Source organism: Leptonychotes weddellii, chromosome 5 (assembly GCF_054177405.1).
Source record: "Leptonychotes weddellii isolate Sample4059 chromosome 5, ASM5417740v2, whole genome shotgun sequence".
Lineage (NCBI taxonomy): Eukaryota > Metazoa > Chordata > Mammalia > Carnivora > Phocidae > Leptonychotes > Leptonychotes weddellii.
The window spans coordinates 76,280,764-76,302,408 of NC_138373.1; the positions used below are offsets into that span (position 1 = coordinate 76,280,764).

At 42.9% G+C, this 21,645-nt stretch overlaps 1 protein-coding gene across 5 annotated transcripts in view; it reads right to left on the reverse strand.

Moving 5' to 3' along the window:
- Positions 1–11,038: 11,038 nt before the first annotated feature.
- GPR19 (G protein-coupled receptor 19) overlaps positions 11,039–21,645 on the reverse strand; it is a 35,523-nt gene continuing 24,916 nt past the window's right edge. For 2 of the 5 annotated variants that reach the window (XM_081821255.1, XM_081821254.1), the window contains exon 3: positions 11,039–12,492. In XM_081821255.1, the coding sequence (XP_081677381.1) occupies positions 11,223–12,470 (1,248 nt within the window). In that variant the 5' untranslated portion in view covers positions 12,471–12,492 and the 3' untranslated portion in view covers positions 11,039–11,222. Of the gene's footprint in view, positions 12,493–14,224; positions 14,459–21,305; positions 21,400–21,645 lie in introns of all 5 variants that reach the window. The other 3 variants (XM_081821253.1, XM_081821252.1, XM_081821251.1) reach the window with 3 other exon arrangements.

The window sequence follows — 21,645 nt, forward strand, 5'->3', positions numbered from 1 at the left end:
CCACCCCCACCCCCAGTATCTTTACAAGAGCAGTGACTTTGTCCTCAGGTAGAGGATGTGTGATTTTGGATGAAAGTAAATTACAACTTACTGAGTTTATTCCTAAACTGATCTTTTTGGTATTTTAAAGTAGATCATACCAAGAGAAAGTTCCTTGGTCTTAAAAAGGAATGTTTTGATTGCTTTGGGTAGTGTGCTGGCTGCACGCTTTGGCCACTTGAAGCATGTTAATAAATGTCACTGATTAAAACAGCTGGAGCATTTCTTTTCCCGTTCCAGTTAAGAAGCAGCATACTGAAATCCTAGCATCTCTCACTTACTGTAATGACAACATCCGGGCTGAGAGAAAACAGAAGAGGGTGAGAGAATCATTGAGCTCTGTCCCTCTGGATCCGTGCTGTTCTCTTTGCTCCCTGAGTAAAGAGAGTAATGTTTTCTTTTTCTCTTTTTTCCCCCCAAAGAAAGGAAGGTAAGGGGAAAATATATATTTGTGTATTTAGACCAGTCATAGTCTGTCATTAACTTAGCATAGACCTGCCATATATTAGAACAACTGAATATAATATGGAATAAGTTTGACCAGGTCAAGTTTTAGGATGTAGTTGACATTCTTAAAATTTTTTTCCTATTTTATCTAAAACCTGTCTGTTGTATCTAAATCAGAATCTGTCTTACTGCAGCAAATTCATATCACTGTGTACCAGCTAATTGACAGTATTTATCAGCATCACCATTTAGCATTTTATTTCATCATCTTTGAATTATGATAGACTTGATTTGGCTCATTACAAAAAGCATAGGTTTAAACTGGACTTAGCTTTAGTTAAAATAAAGGCAAAGAAAATTTAAAAACATAAATATATTTCACAAGAAATCAGTTGCATATTATCAATTACATATTTAGTTTTAAAAGAGGAAGATTATTAATCCACGTGGTATTGGGGGCATTGAGGAATTTTTCTTTCTCTGAAGAGCATTGTACAATTATATTTTTATGAAAAATAAAATATCTTCACCAGAGACATCTCAAATGGTCTGTTTCACAATACTGAAATATGTCTGTGTTAGCACAGAGTAGTAAAAGAGTGAGATTGAGGCAGAAGAACTGGTCTTGGATCCATTTTCTGAGTCACCTCTTAGCCTGTTTCCTCATCTATAAAAAAGGGGGAGGATAACTTTCACAGAGTAATTGGCAGGCTAAATAGGAGTTATGAACAACTGCTTCTTAATTAGTAAAGAACTACATTAAATTTAAAATAGTCACATATGCCTGGGTTTGACTATTGTTAGGATTTAAATCACTGAAGATAAACATATTTATTTAATAAGCTGGAATTTAAACATGTAGGGTTGTAGGTATCACATTTCTGAAGTCTTTTTAGCTTTATCATTATGTCTACCCCGGAATGGTATCGTTGGAAGCCATTTTTAGCAATAATAGCCTTCTGTTAATTAAGCTAATTTTAAGAACAATTAGTGTTCTAACTGGTAATAATCCTATAATCTGCATAAAGCAGGTTTTCAGGCTGCTAGGTAACTTGGTTCTCTTTTCCCTTATTCCATCCATTTTACTTAACTATAGAGTAGTCATGAATCAGAGCCAAGACTGCCATGTAAGTTTCTGCCAATTGTGCACTGCACAAAGGCACTCAGTTGAGGAGGTGAATGGGCCTAAAATCTAGCTCACATTCCCTGCAACAGGCCATGTGCAGAGGAAAGGGCACCTGCCAGGTATCTCCTCACCAGGGCACCTGTGGTGCAGGTCTGCCCAGCGAGGTGCCTTTTTAAAATTTGCCCTAAGGGAGTACCTTTCTTAATTCTTCCACCCAGAGGGTGCCTTTTTAAAAATGCAAAACAGAGCTGTGCTGCAGCTGGCTTATGGCTGGCTCCCCAGAGGAATGCCAACTGTGTGCAACTCTTCTCAACTCCGCGTTGAGTGACATCCAGTTGGTAGCTTTTAATTGGCAACAATTGGAGTATTTTTTTTAAAAGACTTTATTTATTTATTTGACGGAGAGAGACACAGCGAGAGAGGGAACACAAGCAGGGGGAGAGGGAGAGGGAGAAGCAGGCTTCCCGCCGAGCAGGGAGCCCGATGCGGGGCTCGATCCCAGGACCCTGGGATCACGACCTGAGCCGAAGGCAGACGCTTAACGACTGAGCCACCCAGGCGCCCCCGATTGGAGTACTGACACCACAGAAATCAGTGAATGCTACAAATCAGGGATTACCGCCCCCTCCACCCGCCCCACCAGACTTGGTTTCCAGCACACCAATGAAAAAGGCCTAGTGTAGGCTAGAATGGCCCTGACCAGAGCAGGCATAGTAGAGGCCTCAAAAATGTATGACTGGAAGACCCCCGGAGCTGGAAGGGCTCTTTTTGTAAGTCTGTAGGCAGCTTGGAGATGCCCATATCAAAATCAGATTACAGTTGACCCTCGGACAAGCCAGGTTTAAAGTGCGCAAGTCCACCTAACACACATCTTCAATACACGCAGCACTGTATTTTTTAATAATTTAAAAAAATACAGAGAAACAGAGTGGGGGCGGGGCTGAGGGAGGAGAGAGAGTTACAAGCGGACTCCACGCTGAGCGCAGAGCCCAATGCAGGGCTGGATCTCACGACCCTGAGATCACGACGTGAGCCAAAACCAAGAGTCAGACACTCAACCAACTGTGCCACCCAGGTGCCCCAACACTATTTTTTTTATGATTCTCTTAATTTTCTTTTTTCTAGCTTACTATATTGCAAGAATAGAGAATATAATACATATACAAAATATGTGTTGACTGTTTATCAGTAAGATTTCCAGTCAACAGTAGGCTATTAGTAGTTAAGTGTGGGGGAAGTCCAAAGTTCTATGTGGATTTTTGACTTTGTGGGGTGTTGGCACTCCTGTCCCCTGTGTTGTTCAAGGGTCAGCTGAACTTCACAAGACAGATGATGGTTGTGACTTAGAAACTGTTAACGGTCGCAGAGAGATACTCGGCCCAAATCTTGAAGTGACTAAGAGGTAAATCAGCTGACTTCTTAAAGCAAGCCCTGGGGTCCAAGTGGACAGACTCATTCACCTATTGGGCTGTGACAGGTCCCCCAGACATCCCTGGGCTGGGGGTTGGGCTGGAGTTGGACAATGAGCTTTGGCTTGCAGGCCATTCTGACTGGAAAAATACATATTTGAGCAGGAAAAATTTCCTGTGGTTCAACAGAACCGATTCCAAACTTGCCACGCCTCAGTGCCCCTCTGCTGAGAAGGAAAGCAATGCCTGCTAAGCACTTCACAGCCCCAAACCCAACATGGAACCAAGTTAGCAGGCTGACAATGACCACTTTGCCTACACCGACTAGACTTGGATAGTCCAGAACCAAACAGGCCAAAGGCCATCCCAGGCCTACACAGAGTTTTGGATCATACCATTTCAATGGAATGAAGACCATGCCTGCCAGCACCACGAGGAGAGAAGGTATAGGATTTATGGCTAAATAAATAAATAAATGTATATATAAAATTCCCCTCAAACGTCAGGCCAGGACAGCCCTAGGCCCCAACTTGCCGCATTAGAAAAGGAAGGAAGAAAGCCAAAAACAAGACGGCCAAGCCTTCTCCCAAAAGGAGGCCTTCGTGTGGGCGTCAAATACAAAATCAAAGCTGGAGGTGCCTCTTCCCTTGTGAGAGTAGCCCTGTGTTTTTACCACTCCAGACAGAAAACGGAAAAGCCACAATCCCTTGAGCATTTTTAGGGAGGCAGAGGAAGAACCCTACCTAGCAGTACCCAGTGCGGTGTCTTTAAAGCAGAACTATGCACCCTTCCTGGCATGGGACAGAGTGAAGAGAGCCAGAAGAGGTGGGGAAAGGGAGGCTTGAGGACAAATCCTAGCATGACTGGGTTCAGGAGATGCTGACTCTGTACCCAGCCAGCGATACTGGAAGTATGAAATAGGAGAAGGTCCTTTTTCAAATTTTATAAAGGGCTCATCACGGAGTTCCTCTCCATTATCCCTCCTTTAGTGAAAATAAATGTTTTATTGATCATTAACCACATCATTCTGTACCTGGGGGTGACAGAACAACATCAAGCTAAAATGTGCTCATTCATTTGTTATCAGATAAAGTGAAAATCGAGTATCTCTACAAGTATAATAGGTGCCTGTGGCATTTTGAGTCAGATGGCTTTTTGGAAACATTTTTGTTGAGTAAAAAGAAGTAGCCAGTTGTGTGCTGATAGATGTTTAACGACTGACTCCTGGTTGGGGGAGGTCTGATTTGTAGTATTTACCAATTTCTGAGGTGGGAAAATTCCCACCGTGATTGATTTCATGCTGTGTTGTCAACCAGCAAACAACATTTTTTGAAAATTTGAAAATTGGCTCTTGCAACACATATGAGCCACCTTCACACCACTGGATAATCTGTATAGAACAAGAACAGGAAATCTGTTAGGAGTCTTTCAGGTGAGAATAAATACCCAATTGAAATTGTTATAAACAACCATGAGAGTGAAAGTTATGGTGGCTTGACAATGTCATGAAAGACGTTTAAAGTCATTAAAGACTCAGAGTATTTCCTTCCTTTTGTTCTACCATCCTCAGTAGGTTGGCTTTCGCCCTTGGCTTATCCTCTCATAAACATCCCAAACAGTAAACTCGTGTGTCTTTTCTTTAAAAAAAAAAAAAAAATTAAAAAGCCATAAACCATTCTGTTAGTTTAAACTTTTCTTCAAAATAAACTTAAATGTTCCTTACATTATTTGTGTTCCTAAGTGTGAGTCTTTGGGTTTTTATTGTGTTTCTTTCTCCTTCAACTCCAATTACCAAGTAGCTTTTTTTTTTTTAATACCATCACTTGGGTTTCACTTGATTTCATTGAGATTTGTTTCTAGTTCTAGTAATAATTCATTTATGGTTTAACTGAAAATAGACAGTTGTTACATGTTTTAGCTCCATAGTTGCCTCTGATTAACCATGGCCTACAGTGACTTAGGTCCTGTTTCATTGGTTTTTCATATTCTGCTAGAATAAACAGTTAAATTAACAAACTGATTTTCCCCCGTCAGTTTTCTCTTCTGTGTAAGTGGAAACCCCAACAGAAGAGTGATGATAAAAGTCTACATTCTCAAGTATTTTATGTCTCCTGTTTTTAGACCATTCCTTCTTAAGAAATATCTGAAGGGGGAATAATTTCCTTTGGGGTGAGTAGAGAAGTAGCTCTACCACCTACGTCCCTTCCATCCAAGTTCCTGCTTCCAATTGTTCCTTCTCCCTTGAGTCTGTAAAATCTTAGCAGAACTTAAAAAAAAAAAAAAAAAGAGCTAAGGGAGGAAAACAATGCCACAATTTGAGAGTAGCATTAAAAACCTGTTTCTACTAACGTTAACACATGGTAATAGGTGCCAAGAAACTTGAAAGTTGGAAAAATTCATTGGGTTAGCAATGGCTAAAGTAAAATAACCATAGAAATCTTTATTAAGGGCTTCTCCTGTGCTCAGTAATGCACTGAATGATTTACAGGGATTTGGGCTCATTTTACTACTACAATTCTATAAGGTGGTATGATGATAAGTCGTACATGTCAATTTAGCTAGCTGTAGTACCTAGTTATTTATCAAACACTAATCTAGATGTTGTTGTGAAGGTACTTTGTTGATGTGATTAATATCTACAATCAGTTGACTTTAAATAAAGATTATCCTTGATAGTATGGGTGGGCCTTACCCAATCAGTTAAAGGCGTTAAGAACGAAAATGAGGTTTCCCAGAGAAGAAGAAATTCTGCCTCAAGACTACAGCTTCAAATCTTGCCTGCTGGCCCAATCTATAGATTTCAGAAACGACAACACCAACCGTGTACCTGAGTTTCCAGCCTGCCTGCCTGCCCTACACATTTCAAGCTTGTCAGTCCCCTCAATGGCCTGAGCCACTTCCTCCAAAAATCATCATCTAACTATGTCCTACTGGTTCTGTGATTAGGGTTCTAGAGAACTCTCATACAGGTAGGCACTGCCATGTTCCCCATCTTAAAAATGGAGAAGCTGTGGTTTGAGAATAATTTGCTGGGTTAAACAGATGGTAAGCAAAAACCTGAACTTCAACACAGAAGTTGACTTCAGAACCTTTGAAAGCAATCATCATACTATTTGTGACAAAAGAAAACTTTGCTGGCTGGATATATCACTGGAATGTTGTGCCTAATTTTCACTAATGTTTATTTTTTAAAGATTTGTTTATTTTATTTTAGAGAGAGAGAGCAGGGGTGGGGAGAGGGCAGAGGCAGAGGAAGAGAGAGACTCAAGCAGACTCCCTGCTGAGTGTGAAACCCACACTGGGCTCCATCCCAGGACCCTGAGATCACGCCCTGAGCCGAAATCAAGAGTTGGATGCTTAACTGACTGAGCCACCCAGGTGCCCCATAATTTTCACTAACGTTTAAAGAGTTATTCAAGTAGAATGCACCTGCCTGGAGATTCAGAGAGCCCAGAAGTATAAACGAATCCAGATAGTCAGACAGAATATACATCTATTCTCAGCTACTGTGCTGCCCGTCTCTCTCCCATCCAGCTCCTCACGGCTACTTCTCTGCTCCCCCATTATCTTTGCCATGTCCTCATCTTCGCACACTCAGGGTCCTACTAGCAGAATCCAGTCTTCTTAAAGAGACTATTCTTTGGAAGACACAACCGGGAAGCAGAAGAGAGGATGCACTCAAAATTCCCTTAGAGGAGTTTTAATCCATATCTAGCTGTTGTGGACAAATTGCTGCTCTATTAACTACCTGCTGAAAACCAGATGATGTTCTCAAGCTTCCAGACCTACAACCTAATCATGAAGCCAGATACTCTTGCACCCATCATGGCAGAGCCCAGAGCTCCTTGGCAGTCTTTTCCTGCAAAACTAAAATCGCACATTCTTCAAATTATAGGTGAATCCTAATTGTAGAGCCCCTAACTGTATAACTCAGGGTTGATAGGGAGTTTTTCAAAGCAATCTTTGAAAGAGGCTTCTTCTGGAAAAGAATATAGAACTTTTGAACAGAAGTGTTCGGGCGCCTGGGTGGCTCAGTTGGTTAAGCGACTGCCTTCGGCTCAGGTCATGATCCTGGAGTCCCTGGATCGAGTCCCGCATCGGGCTCCCTGCTCGGCAGGGAGTCTGCTTCTTCCTCTGACCCTCCCGACCCTCCCCCCTCTCATGTGCTCTCTCTCTCAAATAAATAAATAAAATCTTTAAAAAAAAAAAAAAGAAGTGTTCAGCTGAGCAAAAAAGTTCAGAATGGTCCAGGCTGTAGGGGACCAAAAAATTAAAGACGGTCTGAAGGAAATGAGAGAGGCCGCAAATAAATTTAACCTAACGTAAATTTAACTGCCTACTAACCAGGAGCATAGGAACATTTACTCTTAGGGCAAGTCTGGATTGCACTGCTATGAAAAGGGCCACGAATTCTCAGAGTGGAATGGTACAGGGAGCAGAAAAGAGAGAAAGAGGTCTGGGTTAAGTGTGGGAGGCACGACCACCACTTTGGGGTCTGATGGCATTTTTCGAAAATGATACCATTTGTAAAATGGGTTTAAAATACTATTTTGACTGGTGATTTCATGTCTGTAAAGAGTATTAATTATTTTGGGATTTCCTCCAATGTTTAGATGCTCCGTCTTTGGAACACACTGATTGATTAGTTAATCTACAGCTGCTCCTGGTGCTCAGCAATTTTCCCTGTCTCGTTGCTAGGAGACCAGGACTGCTCCGAACCGGCCTGTGTGACAGGCATCATGAAGAGGTGGTGGGCTCTGCCGACAAGCCACAGTGCCATCAAGCGGTCACTCTGCAAAACGGTTCGACAGAGTGGGTTTGTGTCCCCTGTTCTCTAATTAGAGCACTCAGGTTGTCTCGGTTCCAGACGAATTAGCCAGTTCGCTGAACCGCGGGGAATTGTGTATTCTCTCCGTGCTCTTCCGCACACAGTGAGGGGTTTTTTCCTTCGATAAATGAATCATGCCACGGCAAGCAGGATGGTGAAGTTAAAAGAATGCTGGATAGGTTGGCAGAAGGCATTTTAGTTCGCCCCTACTCTGACTTCTCTTGGTTGTAATGTCTTCCTCTAAACAAGGAGGGGCGTGCGCGACGTCTCTCAATGTCCCTTCCATCCCCAAATCTCCAATTCTTTGCTACTTTCACACGCAGTTCTTCCCCAGAGGAGCTTATCCTTGCAGCTGATCCTAGTCAAGGAGCTCCAGCAGACCTCGGTGATGTGGCTTCACGGTGAGTTTGAGCGGGTGGAAGCAAGGCTGGAGGGGGAAAGGCAAGGACTGTGCCCACCACCAGAGGCCAAACTGCCAACCTTCTCTGGCAAATGACTGCTCCCACATGTTTGGTGGAGTCCCCCTGGGTAAATCTGTCCTTCCTGAGCAAGGAATTCTGGCCCAGGGAAGCAGCTCCAGGCATCTTGGGTAAAAACCTGTGATGTAAGGTCCACAGAGAAGTGCGTCTGAGCAGGATGTGCTTGTGGACTCTTAGCAGAAGGCTGGCTGGACTCATGCTTCCACTGAAGATTAGAAGAGCAGGAGAAATTTCCATTCCACCCACAGGATGCACCCCTGTCCCTTCTCTGACAGTCTCTGGGAGCCAGGTAGGAGGATTGGCTCTACCCTGCCCCCTGCCCCCCATTACCTTTCTTCAACTCCTGTTTGGAGGCCCCATGAATCCAGATTCATGGTGCACCTCATCATGGACCCAGTGCAGAGACTGGGGTCATTTTTCACTCTCTCCAACAACCTGCTTCCCTGTGGATTTAACTCTGGTTCTTGCCAGGCAGATGTGAGTTATGGTGAATGTTGTGCTTGTCCTGCTGGGACTTATACAAATCTTCATCAATCTGTGCATTATGTCCAGTATCCTCTGATTTCAGGATCAAGTGAGACAACCGGAATCCTGAATATTAAACAAGCCTGAACCAAAATACAGTGAATTATCAACATGCTAAGAGAATACAGCTGATTTATCGTAGGCCATGAGACTATGATTTGGTTGACACTTTTGTCATTATTGGGGGGATTCTTTAAAAAAAAAAAACCATGAGATTGTCTCACTGAATTGCCACCTACTGGGGTAAACTCACAGAACATTCAAGACAGAATGGAGCTTAGTATTCATCTTTTAGTTTAAACTGAGACCTGAAAAGATGTATCAAAATAAAATTGAGATGAATTAAATTTAACTTTTTACAATCTAACTTCAAAAAATATACCATTTAAAGGGATCAAAATAAAAGTATGCACAAAAAAATGGACAAAAATGCAAAGGTCTTCTCTGTTTTTTAACAGGTCTGAACCTCTGAATTCAAGAGCCAATGGGAGAACTGTCTAGCTCATTCAGTCATTTTAGAGTGCCATCTGCTGATGGGATAAGTAAGAAGATGAGGAGGAAAAAGAAAAGGAAGAAAAATATGAGATGTTCTTTTTCTCTCTTCAATCTGTTGATTGAAGGAAGCACCTCCACTTAAAAACATCTCTGTAGATGTTTTGCAGATGAGATATTTCACGGTGTTTGTTCCTGGCCCTGAATATCAAACCTAGTCTTGTCTTGTTTCTCTGTGATTGTATCTCTGACACTCAGCACCACAAGTCCAAGAACCTATCAACCTATCCATGGCCAAAGAAAATATGAGGGCCAGCTCATCAAATTTCATCTAGACTCTCCTTTTAAGAATGGCCAGATTTTCTTAGACCTTCCTTAGATTTCCACCAAGGCAGCAGCCAGGAGGCCCAGTGAGGCCTGGCTGGGACTGGCCACTCACGTGTTCCTTAGAGAGACTTCTGTAATGTCAAGGGAAGAGTGACATACTTGCAGTGAGAGGACCCAAGTGTGACTACCTGCCCTGTCACACTCCAATGTGGGCAAGTCACACACCATGGCATCCCAGGTTCCTCATCTGTGAAGCAGAGGTGACAAGTACATCGCAGAATTCTTTTGAGAGGATAAAATGAGATCATGCTGGTAAAATCACTAACAACTGGAATTATTATTTGCAGCTCTGAACTGGGATGTGAAAATGCATACGTGTCTTGTCTGTAAGCCTTTTATTATTTAAATAAGAACGTTTTTTAAATGTGCTGGCCCTAGATTTGAAATAACCGAAACTGACAAGCAGAGAAGAAAACCTCGAGATATCACAGGCAAAGAAGAGTCTGGGCTTGGCAAGGGTGTGATGATGTATCCTGCAGAGAGATGAGGGGAAAGAGGTGCTGGCAGGGGAAACGGCCTCATGTCCGAGTCTCTAGGACAATGAAGAAGGTGTTCCTTGTCCTTGGTGTCTTTGTGTGTAGGGTAGGGATGGGCAGCCAAAGACCTCTGCCCGAACTGCAGAGCCCAGAGAAATGCCACCTGCCGTTTCTCCCGTTGGCACTTTCTGGGCTTGCCTAGCAAGGACATCTACTCATTGGCTTGAGTTTAACTCAAAGAAGGGACGTAAACGTCCCAGACACAGCCTAGATGGGACACAGATGTGAGAAAAACATCATGACTTCAGAATTTTCAGGGCATCATCAGTTGCTTAGGTTAAGGGAGAATGGAGAGAGAGACAAAGAGGGAAATTAGGCAACTTGATTATCACTTTTCTTTCCCTAAGAATCCTGATTAAAATTCAGTCACAGAAGGCTTCCCAGCAAGTTCCAGTATATTCCATCCTATGGAGTGCATCCCACAGGAGATCTGGACAGTGGTTACTTGGAAAAAGGTGATGTAAAAATATGTACAATATTAACACTCCCTCAATGTTACTTAGTCGGAGTAATACAAGTCTCTGAAATAATGTGTCACATTAGATTTCATTTGCAACAGAAGCCCACAGTTACAAAATTTCAGTAAGGAGGAGAAAAAGCAGACAGAATAAAACTAAGTAGAGTCATGAATCAAAGACTGTGTGTATGGTTTATGTTTTTTGGACCCAATAAGGGTAAGTAAAAAGTAGAAAAGCATTCTCTTTTTTATGCGTGTAACTAACATAGTAAAAGGATTACCAACCATAGCTCAAGGTGAAAGCTTCCTCTAAAACCAAAAGCAACCAAAATAAAACCACAGAAATGATAATCAATAATTAAATGCATTTTGCAGCATAAAACATTTCCCTCAGAAAGTTGATTAAAAAAAAAAAACACATTTAAAAAGCTCCTGTTTTTAGAGTTAAAGCTTTTTAATCTCTGGCACATAACAATAATTGAAAGAATTCTGCGAAATTACACAAAAGTATTTGGTGGATTTGAATTAATGGGCCAAGCAAGCTTTTTTTCCTTGGCTTCTCTGTCAAATGAATCATAGATCGAGTCTTTGGTTATAGTTTTGGCCGTGGGAGGAATTTCTGAAATGCCAACGTAGTTTCTTTTGGCCATCCTCGAACTGGTTGTGATAGTATACGCATTGCTTCGGTAACATTTCATTGAGGACATGCAAAAAGTCTCTTTCATTCCTCTCCTGAAATTGGCATTATAGATGGAATACAGTGTAGGTTTAGAGGCCGAAGAACTAAAGGATATCCACGTGATAGCTGTGAAGACAAGGGAACTTTTCTTAGAGTCTCGTTCATGGGGGTGCCACAGCTGAGCCACATGGAAAGGCAGCCAGGAGAGGAAAAACAACAGATTTAAAATGAGGAACATCTTGATCGTTTTCACTTTTGTCCTTGGGACAATGTTCGTGGTCCTCCTCACTGTTCGGCCATCAGTGCCTATTCTCCAAATGTACTTCACGACCTTCTGGTAAAACAAGATGATGAGGACAGACGGCATGACGAAGCTCACCAAGAAATGGATGATGGTATAGGTAGTTCCTTCCCAGGAGGAAGGGAAGAAATAGTTGCAGTGATTGTCCCAGCTGGAGCCAAAGAAAAAGAACACGGGGGTCACAAAGGCGGCATCGAAGATCCATGAAGCCGCGATCATTTTCTTGGCTTTTTCTCGGGACACCTTGAAGCTCAGGGGATAGACAATGGTGTAGAACCGGTCTATGCAGATGGAGAGGAGAACATAGATCTGGACACCGGGGGTGAGATACTGGAAATAGCGCACAACCTTGCACATCACGCTGCCCAGCGTCCACCTGCCAGTGGCGAACTGAAGCAGGACGAAAGGCGTGCTGGCCACGCTGACGAGAAGGTCAGCACATGCCATGGAGACCACAAAGTAGTTGGTGGTGGACTGAGTCCTCCTACTCCGGTGGATGACCAAACAAACCAGGGAATTGCCAAAGACAGAAAACAACCACAGGGCCCCAAAGAAAATGCTGGCTGTGGCCACTTCGCCGGGTTTCAGCCCAGGCTGCAGGTCTGTTGTGTTGCTCCTCCAGCCGCGCTCCTCGTGGAACGCCGTCTGCTCGTGGCGTGGCAGGGCAGAGGCTGTTTCCGCACAGCTGTGGTTTTGCAGGGGCACCAGCAGCGTGGGAATAACCAAGGGCGGCTTGCCGTTATCCATTCTGTGAGCGAAAACCATACTCACTTGTTTCCTTTCAGTTCTGGATAAGAAAAGAAGAAGGAGGCCTCCTGTTAAAACGGTGTCATACAGAGCGACTCCAGCTAAGGCTAACGATCTTATCTGACACTTAGATGGGTTGTCATTCGCCAGGAAGGAGGACTTGAGCCTTGGCAGGACAACTGGACTCCTATCCAGAAACAGCCCTGGCTCCGTCTCTCTTTCGTTTCAGGAGCTGTTTTAGCTGATCCCAGCTCAAGCTCTCTCTGGCCTCCCCTTCTCTTGACCTTTCGTCAAGTGAGGTGGACTCCAAGCCCCACCCCTGAACATCCCCTTGGCGCCTTCACTCACTGGGGACCACAAAGGGTGAGGGTGCTCGGATCTGGCTCACGGTGAGGGCACCACCCCGCAAATGAAGAGCCAGTGGAACGCGGGGCCAGTAGGTGAGAAGTTCCTAAATGTCATGACACTAAAGCAGTGAGGCTGTGAGTGGAAGACGTGGGCAGATGGAAACACAGAGATGTCAGCTATGGAAATAGCTCCTAGGAATCTGCAGTCAGACTGGCTGGCTCCTGCAAGTGGCCCCGTTCTTCCTTCTGCAGAGTTTCTAGTACAGAAGCATTAGGCGAGTACACGGAGCCACTGTATGTAACACTTAGAAGAGCCAGAATATCACCTAACTAAATGACATCTGAGAACGGCTCGCTTTTTTCCCAAAGATGATGTGCTTCATGTTCTAATAGCTTTGCCACGTATCCAGGACATATCTTGATGTCCTTCTGCTGTTACTGTTTCACAAAAGGACATATTGACAGGAGAACATACAAGACGTCCTCTAAAGAATGTACCCAGGTTACTGGAAAGCTTATGGCCTCTGCATGATTAAAAGCAACCAACTATTAACTGTTACTCAGCAGCTTTTTAAAAGCTTATGATCCTTAGATATAGAAGAATATTATAAAGTTTAGCCTTTTTTTTAATTTTGGGGGGAACTATTTGGTGAGGAAAAAAGTTATCTTTTTTAATAGGTAAAACGATTATATAATTGTGGGCTATTCAGTTAAAACTGGGGTGACTTGGGTTGCAGTTGGATTATTAAGGTCTAATTTGATCTGAATCTATGAAGCAGAAAAGAGAAAGCACAGGACCTAAATCCAAAATAACCAGAGGGTGCCTGGGTGGCTCAGTCATTAAGCGTCTGCCTTCGGCTCGGGTCATGATCCCAGGGTCCTGGGATCGAGGCCCGCGTCGGGCTCCCTGCTCGGCGGGGAGCCTGCTTCTCCCCCTCCCTCTGCTTCTCCCCCTGCTCATGCTCTCTCTCTCTCTCTTTCTGTATCTCTGTGTCTCGAATGAATAAATAAAAATTTAAAAAAAACATTAAAAAAAAAAAATAACCAGAGCAATTCCATGTGGGCTGTGGACAAGGGGAGGGCACTCCAGCAGCAGGCTCCAGCAGGGCGCAATGTCCCCCACGGTGGGCTCCTATGACTAGCCTCACAAAGAAACGTTCCTGAAGTTTTAGAGGTGGGATTAAAGAACAGGTTTTTTGTTTGTTTGTTTTTTAAGATTTCATTTTTTTAAGTAATCTCTACACCCAACATGCGGCTCAAACTTAAAACCCCGAGATCAAGAGATGCACGGTCCACCGCTGAGCCAGCCAGGTGCCCTAAGGACAGCTCTTAATGAAAGAACGTTCTTAATGGCCCGCATTTCCTTGAAGGACTTTTGCGCTAATTTGTGGCAGGGAGAAGAGTGTTAATATATACTGTCCTCACCAAGAAACCACATTCAACAAAAATCTGGAGCTCAGGGCAATAATGTAGTAAATGCCAGTCCCGTATTATCTTCAGGCTTTTTTTGTCCATGAGGCAGCCCTACTTGATTTCTCAAAAGAAATGTCGTAATTAGGCATTTGACTACTAGAAGACCTTTAAGCATGGATGGCTGGTTGATAGTCAGTTGTAAGAAGAGCAACCATACTTCCATATAAAAAAATCAGGATACGCAGCCTGAAAACAGAACATAAGATCTAAAATTAGCATTGTCCTAGAAAATCTGGAACGCATGACCCTTCTACTTCTAAAATTGAAATTATCTCTTCACCTTCGTATGTGTAAAACCTACAAAATGCCCCCCATTTTTTTTTAAGGTTTAAACTTTAGGGGTGCCTGGCTGGCTCAGTCAGTGGAGCATGCGACTTGACCTCAGGGTTATGGGTTCCGAGCCCCACGTTGGGTATAGAGATTACTTACAAACAAAATCAATAAAATAAAATAAAATATTTAAAGTTTAAAGCAGATGAGCAATTTTCCCAGGCAGGAGGAGCTGTTCTAAACTTTTTGGGGATGCCTGTGGCCTAAATAAAACAGAAGTTGGCACAGGCACGATGCTGTAGTCAATACACATATTCTGAAACCTGTGAACTTACTTTTGTTTCTCTCTTCCTCTAGAAGAGGAAGCAAAACCCTGCACGTGAAACTCAAGTTCACCACCACAACTAAGGCACCGTGAGGCCGCCCATCTGCCATCATTTCCTCCAGCTGCATGTCACCAGTGAGTTCGTCTGCCCACTCCTCTAGCCCCACCACTGGGAAGCAGAGGATCCCACTCCTCAGAAACTGGACAAGGGAGCCTTGAGGAGCTCCTGAGTCCAGGTCTCCCCTGATGATGGCACGGCTGTTCTGACTCTACCTAAAACTGCTGCAACCCTGTTTTTTCATTCAGTAAACCAAGACACTATGCTAGGTACTAGGGAAACAAAGATTAGTAAGGCCCAGAAAAGGGCAAATGTATAAACAAGCTGCCTGACCATATTATAACTAAATTCTGTAATAATTATAACTGATGCTAACAAGACAAGGAGCTAAGTGGCAGAGAAAAACGAGGATCCAATTTTGTATGGGATAGGAGAAGAAAAGGGAAGATTTCACAAAGGAGGTGAGGTCTGAGTTGGGGACGTGGAGACTAGAACTTCTTCAGGAAGACAAGGGAGTGAAAAAAACATTCCAAGGGAGAGACAGAGCACGTGGAATGGTTGGTGGGGGGGTCATCTTTTCTGGGTTGATCATTTTGGGGCCCTTTTCCTTTCAGAGACAACATTTTCTGCAAACCACACCTCCCAGAGTTTATCGTTTCTAAATGCCCTACAATCAGACTGACCTAACTTTTCCCCAAGGTTACAATGAGAGGTCACATTTTCTGCATTCATGGGCTGCGATGTGGTCAGACAGTGGATGAGAATATTGACATATCCAGAATGGCTGCGGTATCCTCATTCACACAGCACTTTACTACAGCATTTTCCAAGTGTGTTTTGCTTTATAGCAACGGTTCTCTAGCTTAGCAACGCATTGGACTCTTCCAGGGAGCTTTAAAAAAATACCCCTGCCCTGTTCCTACCCCCAAAGATTCTAATTTAATTGGTCTGGAGGGCAGCCTGGGCAGTGGGAAATTTCAGGGTTCCCCAGGTGATCCTAATGGGCAGCCGAGATCAGGAATCCCTGCTTTAGAACTGTTTCCATGTTTCTGTCTTCCTCCACCAAGCTGGGGGCTCCCAGGGGAAGAATGTTATTCTTTTTCTTTACATTAATAATTGTTTATTAAGTATTTACTGAATGGAATCTGTAAGGACAGAGAACTGAAATGCATGACTCCTGCTCTAGGGGGCTCTGCTAGGAGAATTCAATCAGAGACAGAGAGTGATTGTGTCTTCTCCTGAGCTGAAACACTGGTGACCATGGAGACGGGGAAAACAGACTCCTGAGCAGAGCAGGGCAGGCGAAATTGAAGTCACCCTGGACTACTTTGCTACCTGCAGCAGAATTCTCATTGAGGGGAGAGTGAAGGTAGCTGAGGTGTCCTCAGACAGGCTTCTGCAATCCCCACTCCGGAAAAAAATTAGTCTGCCATATTATAAGTAAGTTCTAGGGTCCCAAAGTAAAATTTCAAAAAGGTCTCCCCTACTCCATTAAGTTGGAAATAAATCCCTCTTCAGGGGAGAGTTTCTGAAATACAAGGGCTGCTTAACTAATTATGTCTGGGTCATCCATATGCAGTAATATTAACAGCAAGAAAGAGAGTATCTTAAGCAGACTCCACACCCAGCATGGAGTTGGTCCCATGACCCTGAGATCATGACCTGAGCCAAAATCAAGCCTCAGACGCTTAACCAACTAAGCCACCCAGGCACCCCAAGAATCATGATCTTAGCTTTTTGAAAATCACGCTGAGAGGTGGATGAATGTATGAATGATGAGAGACACAAGAAAGGACCACAAGGAGGCACAGAGGGGCTCAGCTGACAAACTCTGTGTAGTCACAGGCCTGCCAGGGGCGATTCCTGGCCAAGCACATCAACTTCTGCTTAGGCTTGTTCTCAAATCCAAGAACCCTAACAACTGATTTCTTTTCCCTCATGAAATTATAAAGATTCACAGACATTCTCACAACATAGGAGGACCATTTTTATTTCTGACATTTGTTCAGAAATTTAATGTCAAACTAGAATTTTTAGAATGTTGAATTTTTACACGATTTGGTTGGAAAAAAAAAAAAACTGTAACATTTTCTGTAGAATGGTAAGCATCTGCTGGACCGAAGCCAACACATAAGATAAGGCTGTTTATTAATGAGCAATAAGATTAATTATGAGGACAGCAGTTATAACATTAATACTACGGAGAGTTGATAGATATTTTGTGCTTATCATGTGTCAGGTACCTTTGAGGTAGGTAATATTATTAGCTCTATTTCACAGATGGGAAAAACTGAAGTTCCTCCCCAAGATCATAGTTATAAACGAGTCACCACAGGATTGCCTCATTCCAAAGCCCATGCTCTTAACCACCCCTGGGGAGGCCACAAAAGGCGGGATCTGAATTCAGAGGGTCAAACTGGCTGTACACGGATAGGTTTTTCTTGACTCCTCAATCAAACAGAGGAATGTAAAATTATTCTGCCACAGCCTCTTGCCTACCCACAGATACATCTGTTCAATATGCTAGCTCAGAAATATGTGACATAGTGAACATTTGGGGGGAAAAAAAAATCACTCCCACCACATACTGCACGGAGGCTTGGCATCAAAAGTGCAGTAGACATGTTGGTCTGGAAATACAGCCTTTCTTCAGAATAGAGAGTATGAGACTACTGGAAATCCATTATGACAGATGATGAACTGTTGTAGCCTTTAAACACAGGATGAAAGCAGAACTCTAAACCAGTGTGAACTGAAGTGAGAAGTCTGATCAGTGGTATTAGCCCAGGTAAGAAATTGTCTCCTTTAAATTTTAATTGTTGTAACTTAGAGAACATGGTGGTGGAGATTTTCTCTTAAACCTTTCATGGTGATGTACACTTTGTGTATACGTGAAAATAAGAAATGCCCAGAACAGGGGTGGGTGACTGGCTTGCCTAAGCTGCCCAGAACCAGCTGTGCACATTTCTTCCCAACTCCAAGTTCAATGACATCATGTTGGCATAAATCAGCCACAGGAGGAACAGTCACACCATGGAAATGGACAAACACCACAAATGAGGTTTTTTGCCCCCTGTGCAGCTAGTTGTCCCACATTTACCAGCCTACCAACTTCCAGTAGAACACCGTTTACAGGGCGACATCTCCCGAAGCCCTGAATTTACAAATGGCGAAGGAGGCCACAGAAGGCGTCAGAAGCTTCCCGAGTGGCTCTCTTGCTATCTGGCCCTGAGCTTTGGCTCTGGTATGCACACTGAGCTAAGTGCTTCATGACTTTGGTGGGGGCACAGGAAAACCAGGGAGGATAAGACACATTCTCACAACGTGCTACCCAGGTACGGCCGCCAGATGAAATACAGGATGCCTGGTTCAATGACATTTTCAATGACATTTTCTTAGCATAGATATGGCCCATACAATATTCAACTGGTGTCCTCTATTACTATTAGCTAAATCTGGCAAACTTACACCCAGAATGGAATCCTGTGCTGAAAAACATCTATTTATCATCTCACAATACAGGGATATTGCAAGGTGGATATGTACGCAGGCTTTGAGGTCAGACAGCTGAAGTGCGAATCCCACCTCTGTCACACACTAACTAGTTGTGTCACCCAGACACATTATCTAACCCTCTTGAGCTCCAGTTTTCTTACCTGTAAAATGAGGTTAATTAGCCCCTATCTCACTTGATTACTGTGAAGGTTAAATGAGATAATACATGCACAGGAGTTAAATGAGTTAACACAAGTCAATCTGCCTGGTATGAGGAAAATACTCAGTAAATGTTATCCCTGTATGGTTCTATAAACTATCTAACACGGTGTCTAGCACATAGCAAGTGCTTAAACAATTAGCACTCTTGGAGTACCTGGGTGGCTCAAGTCAGTTAAGCGCCCGACTTCGGCTTAGGTCATGATCTCAGGGTCCTGGGATCCAGGCCTGTGTCGGACTCTGCGCTCAGTGGGGAGTCTGCTTGTCGCTCTCCCTCTCCTTCTAACCCTCACCCTGCTCCTGCTCGCTCACTCGCGCGCTCTCTCAAAACCTTTTTAAAAAAATTAGCACTCTTATGGAGGTTCCTCAGAAAGTTAAAAACAGAACTACCTCATGATCCAGCAATTGCACTTTTGGTATTTACCCAAAGAATAAAAAAATACTGATTCAAAGGGAAACATACACCCCGATATTTATAGCAGCACTATCACCAATAACCAACTTATGGAAACAGCGCAAGTCCATCGACTGATCAGTGGATAAATAGATGTGGTGTGTGTATGTGTGTGTGTATGTATGTATGTGGAATATTACTCAGCCATAAAAAAGAATGGAATTTTGCTATTTGCAATGACATGGATGGGGTTAGTATTAATGCTAAGCGAAAGAAGTCAGTCAGAGAAAGACAAATACCATATAATTTTACTTATATTAAAAATTTAAGAAACAAAGGAGCACAGGGAAAAAAGAGAGAGAGGGGGGCGCCTGGGTGGCTCAGTCGTTAAGCGTCTGCCTTCGGCTCAGGTCATGATCCCAGGGTCCTGGGATCGAGCCCCGCATTCGGCTCTCTGCTCAGCAGGAAGCCTGCTTCTCCCTCTCCCACTCCCCCTGCTTGTGTTCCCTCTCTCACTGTGTCTCTCTCTGTCAAATAAATAAATAAAATCTAAAAAAAAAAAAAAAGAGAGAGAGACAAACCAGAAACAAACTCTTAACTATAGAGAATAAACTGATAGTTACCACAGGGTAGCGGATAGGAGGGTGGGTTAAATAGGTGATGCGGATTAAGGTGTGCACTTGTGATGAGTACCAGGTGATGTATGGAAGTGCTGAATCACTGTATTGTATACCTGAAACTAACATTATACTGTATGTTAACTGGAATTTAAATGAAAACTTATTAAAAAATTTTAAAAATTAGCACTCTTCCTATTGTTAGCCCATTAAGTCTTAAAAGCCATATGACAAGCAAATTTTAGTAACCACATCACACATCACATACTATAGAGTGATAATACTAACATTAGTCACATAATTTAGCTGTGTTAAGAGTGAGTGGCTTTTGGGGAGGAGCCTAGGTACCTAATCATCATTCACATTGTTGGTTTTAAGGGGAAAATCACTGAGATCCAAATAAATCAACACAACCTTTCTCCAAGTTGGGCATGATTTTTTTAGTGATATATTAACCCATAAAACTTTTTTCTATACCCTAAACCAAAACATGTAATACAATGAATTGAATATTTCTCAAAAGCATCCAAAATCCACTCTGCTAAATTACTTCCATTAGGTAATTTTGAATACTTGCAAAAGAACCTCACATTTCCACTGAAAAGAACTTTCCCCTCCACCATCTGAGACTCCTAGTATCACAGGCTTATAAGCCTAGAATTTTCTTGAATGCCATTTTCCCCTTTCCTGCTATATATTATATATTATATAATACATACAAGTATTCCTCCATAATATTCCAGCTCTGTGCCTTTCAATCTGTCTCCCGACTGGGATCAAGCTTAGTTTCCTAAGATCAGACTGGGCACACCATCTTTGTATTTGGATACTGGTTGTCCAAAGAACTAGATTACTCTTCTACCACCTTTATCTTTCTTTGTCCTTCATGCGAATTTTAAAATATCAGTAATAAAGAGTCAGCATCATAGGAGTGATTTCTGGAAGTGAGGAATGCTTCTATCCCAACTTCTCTTACTACTAGGGCATAATTCTTTTAAAGTCAAGGCCCCTATTAAAATGTAAATGCTTCTTTTTTTCTAAAAACTGTTTTATTTTTAAGATTTTATTTATTCATTTGAGAGAGAGAGAGAACGAGTGGGGGGGAGGGGCAGAGGGAGAGGGAGCAGACTCCCTACTGAGCAGGGAGCTCAACGCAGGACTTGATCCCAGGTCCTGGGATCATGACTTGAGCTGAAGGCAGACACTTAACCGACGGAGCCATCCAGGCGCCCCAGAATGTAAATGCTTCTTAAAGAGTACATATTTTTACATATTATCAGTAGAATGGTGATCTCTGAGATCTATGGTCTTAGTGGAAATGAAAACAGAAGAGATGCTGAAACAAAAGCCTTGAGGACAGTCAGCATCTGGGGGAGTGGGGTGCCATTATGGAAGGGAGCAGGTGAAGGGTGAAAGACTGATGGAAAAGCACCTACTTGACGGTTCTGTGTAGGGATGGCTAGCATTGGAATAAATGTCGCACCCAAAAAGAATGTAACAGAAAGGAGTCCAAGCTTTACCCCACATGGTTTCTGTTGGCCGCAAGCTGCAGTCCTCCCAAAATTCTTTACAAACAGTGTTGCAGGAGAAAATGTTAGGTCATATTGGCACCCCACTGTGGGTAAGTATAAAGGACACTGGCCAATATTTCTCACCCTACTGCCACTTAGTAGAGTCCTGCGTAGGAGGGATGCAGCTCCAGATTTAATAATACTGAACTTCTCCCTCTCTCTACTGTTCATGCAAAATCTGTAAAGTCAGATAAAATGGGGGGAAAAAAGAGAAATAAACACCAAGAAACTTCACCCTAAGAAATGACTATGTTGTTACGATGGTATATGTAAAATCATCTTCTATTATACATTTACCCAATAGTCTTTTCATACATAGTATGAACCAGGATTGTGCTAACTGCTGAAGTACAGAAGTTAACTAGATAGACAAGGTCCCTGCTTTTGTGGAACTTATCTCTAGGGGGGAAAACAAATAACAGCA